Genomic DNA, 16,139 nt, shown 5'->3' on the forward strand with positions numbered 1-16,139 from the left:
CCACACACAGTTTGTTGTAATTCCAATGAATTCTATCGTCTGGGCTGAAAAGAAGGAATAGGCTGTACCATTGAAAGATCATAAGCCAGGAAGAAATGATAAATTGCTACCTCAAGGGAATAATCATTCAAAGTGACTGTTCTATATCAACCATTTCCAGTCCTCTGGTGACTGCTTTTTCATTTACTGCATACCAAATGTATACCTCTTATCTAGAAGATGCTAGATTTTCCTCTGAGTGCTCTTGCATGAATTTAAAAGCAAGCAAGTTTGAATGGGATTAATGGAAAATTCAAAGTAGCAGTTCTGCTTATGACAGCAGACATCCATATGTTTGTTTTCAGTTTTTGTAAACTAGTGAAGACAGAATATGTATTGACTGAAACAAATGGATGAGATATACATTAGGATTAATCTAAAATTAAAAAGATATACGCTAGGTTTAATCTTGTTCCTAAAATTTGGTAAGATAAATAAAGATGGAGAGAAAATATGAAGCAAATAAATTGAGAGTATATTAACATTTTTTAAAGCAAAAGCTAACAGTGGGAATCAGAAAATTATATTAGCAGGTCTTTCATCAGATGTTTGTATTTTACATTTATGACAGTATATTTTTTCCTGCACCCCCAATAATCCCTTCTGTATAATTTCAGAGAGAAGTATGGGTTTCTATAGAAACGGCAATAAGATGATCACACAGCTTGCTTGACTCATTTATGTACTCTCATTAGACTTAATCCCTTCTTTACTAAAATATTGATTCAATGGGAGATAGGAAGTTATTACCAGATTCTAATTACAGTCTCCATATTGGCACTGAGAAAATATATGAGGATATATGGGTCTGTTATCAACTTTTATCAATTTCAATTGAGTGACCAAAGTTGTAGAATCTATTCCTATCAATTTACAGCTTATTCATCTTCTGTGAATCATTTATTTTGTGAACGATTGTATGTAATTGCTCATTCACTGCAATTTAATGGAAGCCAATAAGGTCTCTTAAACAACAGCAACTTCATTTACTAATGCCTAATTAATGCAATAACTATCCTGAAAACAAATGAATACATTCCTTCTGATATTTTCTACTAATTTCTTCTTGAGCATCTGGGAGATATCAAACATCTGGGTTTGATTTCCTTAAGTGTACAACAGATCATTAAAAGCTAGTTTAATCCTTTTAATTCCTCCCAGAATTGCTAGTTTTACATCTGATCATCTCTCTGTCTCTAGCTTCTAAAAAAAAGAAGAAAATTAAAAACGGGCTAAACATATGATAAATCCAAAAAAAGGAATGATTGCAAATTACAAGTATACCTTCCATTGCTCATAAGTCCTCCATCTCCTCTTTGAAAAGTTACTGGTTTGTATTTAAAATAGAAAAAAAGAGAGGAAAAAGTGCATTAGTATTTTATATTGAGTAAAATTGTAATACATAGGATAATTCATAAAGTCAAAAGGCCTATACTCCACTTACCTAAGGATTGTATTTTAAGTGAGATAACTAAATATAAGGGTAGAGAAAGATGAGATAATTCCAGTTTCCTCAGTATAATGTTAATTTAAGTTAGTCTTTCTCAGTGACATGTTCACAGGGTAATTTCTGATTTCTTGTCATTATGGGGTTTATAGCAATTTTCTAAAATCAAGTAACTTTTGATTTATAACACATTGAGCTCAAAGCCACTGAATTGCGCAGTTCTGTTAAAAGCATTACCTTTATTTCTTCTAGCTAAATTAAAATGAAACTGCATATTCTAACATGCTGGTACTTAATGAAACAATAATGATGTTATGGTTATAATCACAAAAAAGTTAGAAGTGAAAAATTTATAAAAATCAAAAACAGAAAAGTTGTAAAATTTCACAGCAAATACTCCATTTTTCATGGTATATTGCCTTTATTACATAATTTGATAATTGTGTAAATTGATAATATAATTATTAAGACTATGTCATAAACCCATTTTAAATCAGCTCATTAAACAGTATTCAGATCCAATCACAATGTTCTCAGCATAATAGCTTTTGGCTATTAAAATGCCTGCATTATTTTCTTCAAATGACAGTCTAGGAGACTTCGTGTTTGGCTCTGAAAATCATACACGTCTGGGAGAAGGTACCCAAAATTTCTGTGTCAGTTGCTAAAGAGTAAATGTGACTTCTGACACTTTGAGACCATTAGCAAGAACTTTGAGACCATTAGCAAGAACAGCAGCTGAAAAAGGCAAAATGGATTTCTGTCCTATTTTACCATATTTTGTCATTTTACTACAGAATTATGCAGTGATGGGATTCAAATAATTTAACGAGTTCTCTGTCCCAATGACCGTTTTAAGTATTAAAAAATGATATACCGAAAGGGCCAGAAAGGGGAACGCGGCACTCATACCGGATGCACAGCTATGGCCTGGAATGGCCAGGCATCCGGCTATATGTGAGCCACTCCATCAAAGACAGCTGCAACCCGTGACCTGGGGCACGAGGCTGATGGAACACCATGGACCGAACAGAGGAGGCCAGGGTCAGACCTGCCTGGAGGAGGATCTGGGTATTAATCATCCCCTGGGCTGCCTGGAGTCATGGGCAGTGCAGGACAAGCGCCCAGCCTGGCCCTTAAGCTCCTGAGGCACTGCGACCCCGCAGTCCATCCCAGCCCCACTTCCCCAAGGGGCCCCCGGCCAGGCTTACCTCCTTGAGGCAGCTGATGGTGGTTGTGGTGCCGCTACACAGAGAGGTGAGTTAGCCGACAGTGTCCTTTCCTAGCTGCAGGTTAAAATCCCCCTGTGGCCTATACCCAATGGCCCCTTCTTAGTCCGTGTGACCATGATCTCTGGAAATTACTTGGAGGGACCAGAATTGCATTATACACTCAGGGCTGCTCTGTGCTTGACAGGGCATGGAAGGGTAGGAGAGCTGGGCCTGCTTCTTCCCATGACACTTCCTCGCTGCACCAACTCCAGCATTACTGCAGGAGCCCTGCTGAATGACCCTTCCTTGCCCTTCCTGGAAATGCACCTCCAGGAGCCAAGAGGACTCCTGTGCCATCCATCACAGCCAGTCAAAAAGCTTCAACCCGGGGAAGCTTTTGTTTCCTCTGAGGCTGCAGTGCAGAGGCAGTGGCCTCCAAGCAGCTGGATTAGGGCAACTAATCATGCCAAGCAGGAAATCGGGACCTTCCTTCCCCACTTCCAGCATTCTGGGGCTGCCAAACAAAGCACTCGCCCAGATGGATTTCCACGCTACTAGGCTGGCCGGTGCTCCCGGGCCTGACCTCTCATTGAGAGTCTGAAAATGACCATACCAGGACCTCTGGAGACCTCACAAGTCACACTCCCATTTCCAGACAAAAGGTTGAGCGACTAGGCCCCAAACAGTGTCTCCTTTGCCAGGCAGCTGCCATAGGAGAGCAGTGCCAGGCAGGTACCCTGGCTGACTCTTTATTGTGCAGAGTGGTGGGAATGGGGGAGGCTCTTTTATAGGCCTGGAGGAACCAAGATGGAGCCTGTGGAAAGTGAAATGGCACAAAGTGGTCCAACTTTGGCATCCAGTGCACCTGCAGGCCCCATTAGGTGCCTAACTTGGAGTTGGTGGCCATGAGAAAGGCCCCTCAGTATCTGGCTCTGCATCTTTTTTGCTTCCTAAAACTAGCTGAAAATCCTAGCACACTCCCTTACCCCCAAATCTTATTGGCTGCCATTGAGAGTTCTGGTGAATGGAAGCCCTTAAGATCAGTTCTTGCGATCTACCCCAGAGCTTCTCCAAAATTGAGGCCTTTTCAGGCTTTGGCCTGTCTAGTCAGAAGACAGGGCCCCCGAGATAGAGGATGGCCTCCCTAGAGATTTTTCCATTGCCCTTTTTTGGCAATCACCAAGGCCACCCTGCTTAAGAAAGAATCTGCAATTGTGTCTTGGTAATTTTGGAAATGGACCACCCCACCTTTGCTTTGCGCACTCAAATGCCAAATGTTTTGTGACTCAGGAGCCTCCTGTCTCTGCCCCGTCCCCTCACAAAAGGATGGAGAGGTAGAACCTGAACAAGAAAGGTGTCACCAAATATTTATAAATGGCTAGTGATCACTGATCTTTATTAATTCTATTCATTTTCTTGATATTTTCACAGCTGTTTCTCATGCAGCTGGGTTTTGGCCTTTCACCTCATATTGTCAGCTCTGCTGTTGGGTGGGAGAAGGGCAGGGCTAGGTGAGATAAGGCTGGGCAAGGCCAACAAGCTGTAATTGGTTCTGCCGAACCAGTGCAAACCGGTTGAATCCCACCACTGGTATTATGTAACAGGTTAGGTTGAGTCAAATTCAATATCTATTAAATATTAGTGCAACACAATTTACATTCAGATATAGTAAGGTGGAATTCACAGGAGTATGTTGAGCTCTCTCTCTCTGTATGATTTTTACCATATACTTACTCATTAATATATAAATATTGCTCGGAAACATTGATAAATAATAAATACATTTATTATTTATAAGCAACTCTATTTTTGTTTTCCTGCACTACCACTCATACCACAATTTCAGTTCAAATAATTATAAAGATTCAAGACTGAAATATTATTGTAGGCTTTAGAATATAAAACAAGAATATCTACACCTTCTGGTGAAACACCAAATTCATGTTATCAGTACCACAAGTGGCTTCATTATATCCATTTAATACCAGTAAGAAAGTGCCTTTAGGATATCTTACAGAATAAATTTAAGAATTGATGATTAATTTCCTATCACCATTGTGTAAACAATTATTGATGCTTAAGCATCAATATAAGTATATTTCATATTAAATGGTATGCTATACCTATCAGGAAATGAATTAATAAATATTCAGCTTAAGTATTGTTTCTTATTATATTGTCAGTCATAATCATTAGATACATTAGATTTAACGGATGCTTTACAATATGGAAGAAAAATATATATGAGCTTATTTAATTCCAAAATTATTTGACTATAACAGTATTAGGTCCTCCCTTACCCCATTTTGCTTTCTTCTTTTTCATCTACTTCTTGTTTACAAAATATTATGGAAGTCAAAATAACATCTAACCTATTTTAGCTAAGTTTATAAACTTAATCTGCAAGCATTTATTATGACATTTAATTTACACTACTTAAGATTGGAATTAAATAGACTGATTTTAAGACAGCATTTTTAGATAAAAAAAATAACATAGAGTTGGTCTAATTCATTAATGGTTTATCTTAACTTTCTAGCTTTAAAAGAATTAATTGACTTTCCCATTTATAGCAAAAATGACAGTTAAAAAAACGCCCTTGTATTAAATGATCATCATTTCTTCAAATATGTGCTCAGCCTTAATTCAAATTCAAATTCTTCAGAGGTTAAACGAAAAAAAGTTCACTATCTACTCAAAAATACAGCTACCACAATTAATATATTTCTAAAGCAATTAAGTTATACATATAGATATCTTTACATACTATTCCGAATGTCCAAATAGTTCTTTTTAACTTTACTCCATTATGGACATTATGTCTGCTTCTTAATAACAATCAACATTATGTACGAAAAGACAAGAATATGGAGTGATGAGAACTGAAACACTTAACTGACTGAAACATAATAGCTCTCAGTAGTGGCACAGTAATATAATCAAAAAGTTGAAGGAGTGGAAAACACAGTTGGAATGAAATGATTTTTTAAAAAATGTATCGGAGATCATTATGACAAGTAGAATATGAGATAGCTACAAATATTATGTTAACCAATTGGATTTATGTGCTAAGTAAAACCAAAAGCATTTTCTAAATTTATGATGTTCCTGATTGATAATATATCTTGCATTTCTTTATTATTCTCATATACTGGCCAGTATCTACAAATCATTATTAAACAGGACACTGAATTATTCATAATAGCCATTGAATTTCTTCTGCATATATCCTATAATTTGGTATTTTACCCACATCCAAATTTCTTTCATTTAAATTTAGTTGAGAGTGTGCTGGGTCTTTGAAAATGTCTGTACAATCCTACTCTTGGAAAATGGTTTATTCTCCTGTCTTCTGTGTCCTTGTGCAGCATTTTCAAGAAATTGGAATAGTTTCTATGGAGGAGGATATAATGTATCTGAATACTTTTGGAACTGATCTTCAAAAATTACTTGACATATGTCCTAACAAAATAATTTTAAATAAGCTAAGAAAATGATAAAGAATGTAGCTCGAGTGATTAATTGAGCACCATGTTAGATGTTTTTATCTGTCATTTTCTTTAATTTGATTTCTAGAATTATAGATTAAGGATAAACTGTTAAATACTGTAGAATATGTCTTTATTATGCATAAAAATATAACAATGCAAGCAGATTTTATTAATCTAAATTTAATAGAAGTTGTAAAATATCATGGAGACAAAAAAGGAAATAGAGTATTTCTCCTTAACATTATTCTTCTTCTGTCTTACCTACAGTATTTGCACAAAAATAGTCACTTTTTTATTGCCTTACATAGATTTTAAAATGCTGAAGAGTGACCATCATCTTTAACACAGAATTAGACTTTGTAAAAAAGGAATATAAAAATTTTAAAAGAGGAATAGGGAAATTAGACTTTTTGAAACTTGATGTTATTAGGAGCTTAATGAACAAGTAAGTTGGTTAAGCAATCATGGTTAACCTGTGATTCGAGGTTGGCACTTCCAAATGCCCCACAAAAATAAATCTTTCACAGTTAAATGGAGAAAGCAGAAAATAAAGTCATACATAGATGAAATATTTACAAATATCATCTGGCAAAGTTTAACCTAACATTAATACTGGCTAGGGTAGAAAAAAAAATTAAACACTCTGAGCTGACATTTCAAGGCAAAAGAGCTTTGTGAAAAGCTATCTCTACCAGGCCACATTTTCCAACTACAAATAAAAACTTCAATGCTGCCAGCCAAATCTCATTCCTTTTCTGATAAGCTTTTCCTCAAATGTGAATATAGACTAATCCTCTTTTAATAAGTATTAACTCCAAAAAGATAATCACTGTTGAAAATTTTACCAAAACTTCTGCTTGTGTGGATGACGATTCTGTCAAACAAATTATATTAACCTACGCTATTCCTTTTTGCTATTAATTTAAATTAATTTATTATTTGCATCAGAACCTTTAATTTCCAGGAACGTGCATACCTATTGTTTGTAAACAAAAATGTACACTTTTAATTCAGATTGACTGTATACATAGTCATAACACGCTTTCAGATTTCTTGAAAATGGATGTGTTAACAAATTCAGGACATGTAGGAATTAATTCTCTTGTTTCAGTAAATATCTATTGCATACATAAAAAGATAAATACATAACGCCTATATTCTATTTTCTGTTACATACACAAAGCAGCCAGAAAAGGAAATACCATATTCTCTGTCAGTCCAACTGACTTTAAATAATAATTTTATTTAGGTAAAGATAATTTTATCTTGGCTGTATGAACACACTGGGACGAGAAGAGGATAATAATTTGCAAGTGGATATTGTACTGCGTTCCCAATTCAGTCCACAGGTCTGGGATTTTCTAGTGCATTCCCATCCAACTATAATCCAGGTGTGTTCCTACTTAATTTCTTCAAGATCTGCGAAGATATTGAGTGCCAGACGTAAGGATTTTGGATATCTGGACCTATCCCTATGGTATAGTAGTACAGTAGAACTTTGGAGGCTCAAATTTTGCTATAATGTTCATTATATTGTGTTATGGTTTTTGTAGTGTAAAACACCTTTGTATACTAAAATGGAAACAATAGAAAAATTAGTTTTTGAAAGTTAAATGTATATTAGATCTCAACTTCAACCAATATAATAGAGCATCATAAATCTGGATGTGATCAGACATTAAACTTCATTTCCGTAAATCCAAAAGGCAGAGCCTCCACAATAGATAAGATTGTCTTGATGAATACCTGATTATGTATGATCCTTGTTTCTCTGCTATTATCTTGTTTGTCTGGGAGAAAAATCTTATGAATTGAACGACTAAATGTCAGGCTCCTCATGCAGAACATCTTGGTCATATATAATACAAAATAAACTACTACTATGATAAACAGTAGATTAGAACCACATTGGATATATGAATGAAGTAAACTATATTATTATTATGGTTGGCTGCACAGTCAGCCCCTGAGTTTAGTATGGATGTGGCATTTATGTACATCTGACTTTCCCAAGGCTGCTGGATGGACAGATGTTGTTGTTTAATAATATCAAAGGTATTGTCATAGGATGTAAGCTGTTTATAGTTTGCACAATCACCACATATTTATTATTATTGGCTGCACAATCATCAGATGTTTAAACTGGATTTGGCATTTTTATCTACTTATTAAATCCTTACCAAGGACCTGGGATAGACATATGTTGTTGTTTGACAGTATTAAGGGCACTGACACAGGATGTAAGCTGATCAAAGTAAAGCTGCCTTTTGCAATTGACTGATGATTATTTATCAGTGTCAATGGTTTTCAACTGGTACTCCAGATGTGTTGGGATTACATCCAAGAAGCCAGTTACTATCGGTACTATTTTTGTTTTCTTTTGCCAGAATCATTCTACTTCTATTTGCAGTTCTTCATATTTTATTGTCTTTTCCAGTTCTTTCTTTTCTATTCGGCTGTCTCTGGGTACTGCTAATATTCACTATCTGTACTTTCTTTGTCTTTCTTATTGACTGCTGTTAAGTCTTGATGTTATGGACTCTATTTGAATACTAAAATCCTAGAGCACTTTAGCTTCTTCATTTTCTATTACTTTGTCTGTTTTGTGATTCCACCAGTTCTTGCTTGCAGGCAAGTGGTATTCCTTGCAGATGTCCACCGTTGCTACTTTGTCATACTATTGTTTGTGGTTAAGGCTGTACAATCATCTTGCAGTAGCTAACTGGATAGTCCACTGTTTCTTCAGCTTCTTTGCAGAGACAGCACATGCTATCTGTTCCTGACTTCTCAATACTGGCTTTCCATCTATTTCTTAAGACTTGGTTTTGTGCAGCCAGAATCAGCCTGTCTCTTTCTTCAATGTTCCTGTTCTTAGCCATTGCATATTTTCTTGTTATCTGCTTTGCTTGCTTTATTTTTTAATGTACTGGCCATGTAATACTTTGTCTTGACATGTCTCTTTTCCGTTCTTCATTTGGTCTTTCTTATAGGCCAGTTTGGTCTCTTCAGTATTCAGTAAGCTTTCCCGGTATAGTAGTTTCAGTGAATCGCTGTCTTTCAGATATTCTTCCAAAGCCCTTTTTTCTTTTTCAACTGTCTGATGTACTTGTAGGATTCCATGACCATCTATGTACTTTGGTAAGTAGAGTCTGTCAACATCGCTGCATAGATAGAGAGCAGGATTCATTTCATTATTTTTCTAGTCTTCCTTTCCAGGGTTTTTAATTCTGCTTGAGTCCATTCCACTATTACAGCTGTGTACAGTACTGTATTTAATGACTAGAACAGCCCTAAAATTCTATGATTGTCTTTATTCAGACTGTTGCTGTTATTTTCATACGCATTTTGATATTTTCAGTTCAGATAGCAGGTGTGACACATTTGTCTAGTCCACATTTGTCTTCCCTATATATGTATATATGGACAATGTTGAGTAGTGACTATATTTCAGATAGACATAGCTGTTTTCCATACAGCTTCAGATTATCCACATAAAGGAAATAAAATAGCCTTATAGATGTTTTTCATTCTTGACATTATCTGTTAAGTATTGTGGGTAGACCGGTGAGACAGATGACGAGACGTCGAGGTTTCAACTGAGCTTTATTGTGGTTGAACTGAGGAGCCTTCACAACCTGGCTCCTTTAAATACTGTTGCCAACAAACCAATAACCAATCCACATCCTTAAATGGTCCCGCCAAAACGGGTGGTCCAATGAGACGGGAGTTAGGATGCCACCTGTTGTTGCTGGGCGCCTCACAGCTGATCTTCAGCTGGCTGTCATCTTAACTAACCTTTAATTCATCTTAATATATAACATTCCCTTCCCCCCCAAAAAATGAGAACAAATAGAACAATAAAATCCTTAAACTGGTGACCTATGACCTTACAAAATCCTGCAGGTATGCTGGGGGCCTGCGGATCCTGTTGGAACGTCGCAATGGTGGTTCTGCCCTTCCAGGAGATTGACTTGGGTCTCCCATGATAGCCACTGGGGTGGGATTGGGGTCCCCCATTTGTTCCCCCTGGTCTTGGGATGCCTGACTAGTGTCATGACTGTCCCAGGTGTGTGTGTTTGGCATGTAGTCGAGAGAGGGCCCTTCAGGTGTTGGAAGGGTTGCTGGGTCAGATGTTGTTTCTCTATTGTAAGTCTCACCCTCTGGCTGGTTTTCGGGGGCTCTTTTCCGCAACTGATCTAAGTGTCTTCTAAATTGTCGCCCCCCTTCCCCCTCAATAACATAAGATACAGGACCGGTTTTAGCAATCACCACCCCTGGAACCCAAAAGTCCCCTGATGTGTAATTTCTGGCCCAGACAAGGTCTCCCACTGTCAATTCCTTTACGGTGGGGTGGTGTTCTGGTTCCGTCGCCACACGATCAGGGTGTAGTCTGTCCAGCTTTGTCTTGAGACGACGGCCCCACCGCAGCTCTGCTGGGCTTTTGTTGGTGGTGGTGGATGGGGTGGTGTGTCGGCTCAGAAGGTATTGTGCCAGTCTTTGATGCCAATCCCTGGTGATGATGCGTTTTAGGGCGTCTTTTGTTGATCTTACCATGCGTTCTGCAAGGCCGTTAGTCTCCGGGTGGAAAGGGGCTGATGTGATGTGTCTAATCGAGTTGGATCTGTTGAAGGCCTGAAAATCAGCAGACGTAAATTGTGGGCCATTGTCAGACACGATGACATCAGGGAGGCCGTGAGTGGCAAAAAGACCCTGCAGTACCTGTATGGTTTTGGATGAGGTCATGCTGGATACTGGGATTACCTCTAGCCACTTTGAGTAACTGTCCACCACTATGAGGAAAAGGCGGCCTTGGAAGGGGCCTGCATAGTCAATGTGGATTCTTGACCATGGTGTAGAAGTTGGTTCCCATTTATACACTGGGTGGTATGGTTGATTGGGCCTGGATTTTTGGCACTGATAACACCCTGTAACCTGGAGTTCGATGTCTTTGTCCAGGCCAGGCCACCAAACATAACTACGGGCCAGGGCCTTCATCCTAACAATTCCAGGGTGCCCCTCATGTAGTGCATGTAATACCTTGTTCCTTAGTTTATCGGGGACTATGACCCTGCTACCCCAAAGCAGGCATCCTTTATGTGATGAAATCTCATTTCTGCAGTTAAAGTATTATTGGAAATCTTTGTCAGGGCTATGTGCCTGCCAGCCTGTGGCTACCCAGGCTGATACTCTGCTTAAGATTCTGTCCCTAGCTGTGCTGTTGGCTATATCTTTGGCTTGGATGGGTGAATCAGGGAGGTCCTGAATGGTTATGATATTACAAGCTGGGGCTGGGTCTGGTTCAATAATAGACAGGGGTAGCCTGCTTAGTGCGTCAGCGTGCCCCATGTCTTTTCCTGGTTTGTATTTTAAGTCATAAGAGTAAGCTGACAGGAAGACAGACCAGCGTAAAACCCTGGGGGAGAGAATTTGAGGTGTTATTTTGTTGGTTGTGAATAACCCTAACAGAGGTTTGTGGTCGGTGTAAATGACAATTTTCCTACCATACAGATAGTCATGGAATTTTTTAACCCCTGCCACGAGAGCTAATGCTTCCTTATCTATCTGCGCATAGTTCCTTTCTGCAGGGGTGAGTGTCCTTGAGTAAAAAGCAATTGGCTTTTGTTCCCCTGAATCTTCTAGGTGACTGAGTACTGCGCCCACACCATATGGGGAGGCATCACAGGCTAGGCAGATAGGCTTCCCTTCGATAAAATGAGTGACAGCTGAGTTCCTTGAGAGCAAGTGTTTTAAAGTCTGGAAGCTGTTGTCATGTATTGTGGACCATTTCCACGGGGCATTTTTGTCCAGCAACCTATGCAGAGGCTCTGCAATGGTTGCTTTGTGGGGTAGGAATGAATGATAAAAATTGATTAATCCCAAGAAAGCCTGTAGTTCTGCCTTATTCCTAGGGGTTGGGGCTAGTTTAATAGCTTTTATTTTAGAGTCAGTGGGGTGGATGCCATGAGCATCAATCCTAAATCCAAGAAAGTCTGTTGATTTTACCCCTATGTGACATTTTTCCCTTTGAAGTTTAAGCCCGGCAGATCTAAATCTGCCTAGCACGGTTCTAAGCCTGTCAGCTAGTTGATCCTCCGATTCCCCGGCGATCAGCACGTCGTCAAAATAAGGGCACACACCAGGGATGCCTTTCAGCGTTTTTTCCATGATTTCCTGGAAAATTCCAGGAGCTGCGGCAATTCCGAATTGCAAGCGGTTTACGCGAAAGGCTTCCTTGTGTGTGACAATTGTTTGAATTTCAGCTGTTTCGCGGGAAACCGGAAGCTGGTGATACGCCTGCGCCAAGTCAAGCTTGGCAAAGATGGCGCCGGACTGTATCGCTGCGAGGACGTGTTTTACCGAGGGGACTGGGTAAGCATGCGGATTTAAGGCCCGGTTCACGGAAGCCTTATAATCCGCGCAGATTCTTACTTTTCCATTTGCTTTTAGGGGGGGTCACAATAGGCGTTTCCCATTCTCCCCCCTCTACGGGTTCTAGAATGCCCTGCCCCACTAATTTGTCCAATTCTTTTTCTACCTTTTCCTTCAAAGCGAACGGAACCCGTCTCGCTTTGATTCTTACGGGTAGAACTTCTGGGTTAAGTTTTAAATTTACGGGGGCCCCGGTGTATTTTCCTAAACTCCCCCAAACACGTCTGTAAACTCGTTACAGATGGAGTCTAAGCTATTGGGTTGTACGTTATTAATTCCCCCTATCCAGATGCCCAGGGCTGGGAACCAGTCTAATCCTATCAAATTTGTTCTTTTGCCCTCGGTTATTAGAATTTTTAAGGGACCCTGGTATTGTTTAAACTTGACTTGAACCGTGGCCTGTCCCTTTAATTTAATTGGGGAATGTTGGAAATCTGTTAATTTGATTTTAGTGGGTGCTATCCCTATTTTCTGTTTTTGAACAGATGAGGGAAAGGGTCTCTGCAGAAATTAAAGAGACCGGTGAGCCTGAATCTACCTCCATTAAACACGGAATTCCCTCTATACTGACAGTGATTTTTATCTTAGGTTCTAGTGAGGGGTGAGTTGCTGACTGGCAAACCACTTCCAAATTCTCTATAATCTGGGGTGCCCTGGTCCCTGGTTTTTTTGGGGGGGAAATGGTACCTGCGGATTGCTCTTCAACGTCGTGAATGTTGTCGCGGTTTCGGGCTCGGCAGACGGCTTGAATGTGGCCGGTCTTGCCACAGGCATGGCATTTGGCCCCGCGGAAGCAGCAGGTCGCCCTGGGGTGATTGCCCCCACAGCTGGCGCAATTTCGGCTGTTGCTGCCGGTGTTACGGTTGGTGGCTGAGGCATATCTGCTGGCCCCGGTTGATTTCTTTTGGTTTATGTTTTGTTCACGGTGGTTCTTGAACTTCTCCAGCCTTTGTAAAATAGCGTCGATTTCGGCTTCGCCGGCTTGTTCGCCTTTTCCGCTGTCAGTAGCGTTTTCTGCTGGAGGTGTTCGTCACTCAGGCCGAACACAATTCGATCCCGGATCCGATCTTCCAGGTCCGGGAACCTACACATTCGGGCGGCTTGTCGCACGGCGGCCACGAAGTCCATAGCCGATTCGCCTGGCAGCTGGTTTCTCTGGATGAAACGTAGCCGCCAGTGGATTTCAGACTTCTTAGGCATGAAGTGTAGGCTCAGTTTGCTGACGAGGTCGGCGTATGGTAGTGTCGAGACAGGGTCTGGAATACAGAGCCCGACAGCTACATCATACACAGCCGGCCCGCTGATATACAGCAACGCCGCTGCCTTCTCCTTGTCTTCAGTGATTTTATTCACGAAGAGATATCCCTCGACTTGTCCCAAGTGGGACTCCCATTGTCCTGGGTGGCGGACATCGAACTCACGGATGTGTCCGATTTGCGTCATTCTGTCCGGGTCTGGCTGCTGCTTTCCGGGAAGGAATTTATCGGGAGAGTTTTCTCTTCCCTCCTTTCCCGCGAGTGCTAGTGCTTCAGCTCTAGTGACTCAGCTGGTGCTTCAGCTCAGCAGCAGTATCCCACCTTCGTCGCCACTGTTAAGTATTGTGGGTAGACCGGTGAGACAGATGACGAGACGTCGAGGTTTCAACTGAGCTTTATTGTGGTTGAACTGAGGAGCCTTCACAACCTGGCTCCTTTAAATACTGTTGCCAACAAACCAATAACCAATCCACATCCTTAAATGGTCCCGCCAAAACGGGTGGTCCAATGAGATGGGAGTTAGGACGCCACCTGTTGTTGCTGGGCGCCTCACAGCTGATCTTCAGCTGGCTGTCATCTTAACTAACCTTTAATTCATCTTAATATATAACAATTATCAGTTTGTATTTGGAAATCCCACAATATTTTAGCTTGCTCACTTTTGACTACTTTTTAAACTATAAGTTCCTACCAATTTTTCATTACTGGCAGATTAAACTTTTTACAGAACTACTGTTTCTTTTGCCTATTTGAACAATTTGCACTTTGGATCATTTGATGATTTTTGGATTCTGACCTTGATTGCATTAGTTTGAATAGCTTGGTCTTGAGCAGGCAAAAGTAAGCGTAATGATCCACTTATGACCTATTTCCAGATTTTACCTTTATCTACTTTCCTCTTCTTCTTTTATATAGTAAGCCAGTACATGCATCTCCAAAAATTTGTCTGACATGAAATAAGCCTCTGCATTCACATCTGTAGGACAGATATAATCTATCAATATCACTAAGGAAATATAATGCATAGAGAATAGTCATCAATTCTCTTATTTTTCAGTGCAAACTGTCTAGTTCAGCTTGTGTGCAGTTAATAATTCCAGCAATATATTGTATCACAAATATGGTCCAGGTCTTGATGGCTTTGATGGTCTTTCTACTTTCAGTTTTATGGGCTAGATTGCTAGAATGTTCTGCATAGTATCAAGTATCCAGTTTTCCTACTGAGATTTTTTCCTTGTTGAAAATTTATTTGTATTCAACTTTGAGGGTAGACTTTTATTTCAATACAGAATATGTCTACAATTAGAAAACTAATTCTAGATCTTGAAACTGTCCCAATGAAATGAGCCTGTCCTTTTGATTAACATTATTTCTTAAACAATTGATATTTACCCATCTTGAAGAAGTCTATTTTCCATTGTGAAATCATATGGTTTTCTGATAAGCAATACTGCAATGACAGGCAATACTACTTTTTCCTACTACTTTTATTTCTAAATTGTATTTCTCTTTCTCCAAACAAGCAGCCAGAAAACCCTATCACAGATAGTCAAATGTTTTCATGATTTATTGTGAATTATTATGGGGACTTATATATGGTTAACATCTCCACATGCTGTGAGGTTTTGGGCACTATCAGTAAGCACTTGTGATCTCCTGCTGAGGCTTGCAAGAGACACAAGTAAAACAGATGTGAATAATCAAAGCTGAAAGAGAGAAGGGGGGAGGGAGAGAGCGCGCACGTGCGAGAGAGATGGGAGCTCTCAGAGATATCAGAAACAACTCAATAGCTAAATTTAGAATGAAGAAATGGAAAAAGTTGTCATAAAAGGTGGCTTGATAAAAAGTTAAGGAAATAAGCGAATTAGGACAATTTTAAAATTAGTTTTTTATAAAGCTAAATAAATAGTAATTCAATAACTGCTTATGTTATTACCTTATTAAATTGGATTCAAAACAAGTGAAATAACCACAGATGTGTTATTCACTTTCATGTACTATAAATACATTCTATATTATTATACAGAATTAACTTGTGAAGTCAGTTATTAGGCCATATTCTCCAAATAGGGAAGAATTTCCAAAACTTTTAATGAGTAAAAATTGTGGCTGCAGACCCTGATGAGCTCACATGCTCATTATTTCCTGTTACTAATTTAATAGCAGCTTTATTGGGTATAAGTTCAAGAGGTGATGATTAAGTGAAGCTATAGATACTATACTGTTCATTCTTAAAGTCACAGGAATATGAGGTTCTTTAGCTCAA

General features: G+C 39.3%; 1 protein-coding gene across 1 annotated transcript in view; it reads right to left on the reverse strand.

Annotated features, from left to right (window-relative positions):
- Nucleotides 1–16,139, reverse strand: part of ROBO2 (roundabout guidance receptor 2) — a gene marked incomplete at both ends in the record, with an annotated part of 410,756 nt that overhangs the window by 75,262 nt on the left and 319,355 nt on the right. Inside the window, one exon of the mRNA XM_081326352.1 lies at nt 1,324–1,366. Within this exon, the coding sequence (XP_081182478.1) occupies nt 1,324–1,366 (43 nt within the window). The remainder of the gene's footprint in view (nt 1–1,323; nt 1,367–16,139) is intronic.

The sequence above is a fragment of the Vipera berus genome, assembly GCF_964194415.1.
Source record: "Vipera berus genome assembly, chromosome: 4".
In the NCBI taxonomy this organism is placed as follows: Eukaryota; Metazoa; Chordata; class Lepidosauria; order Squamata; family Viperidae; genus Vipera; species Vipera berus.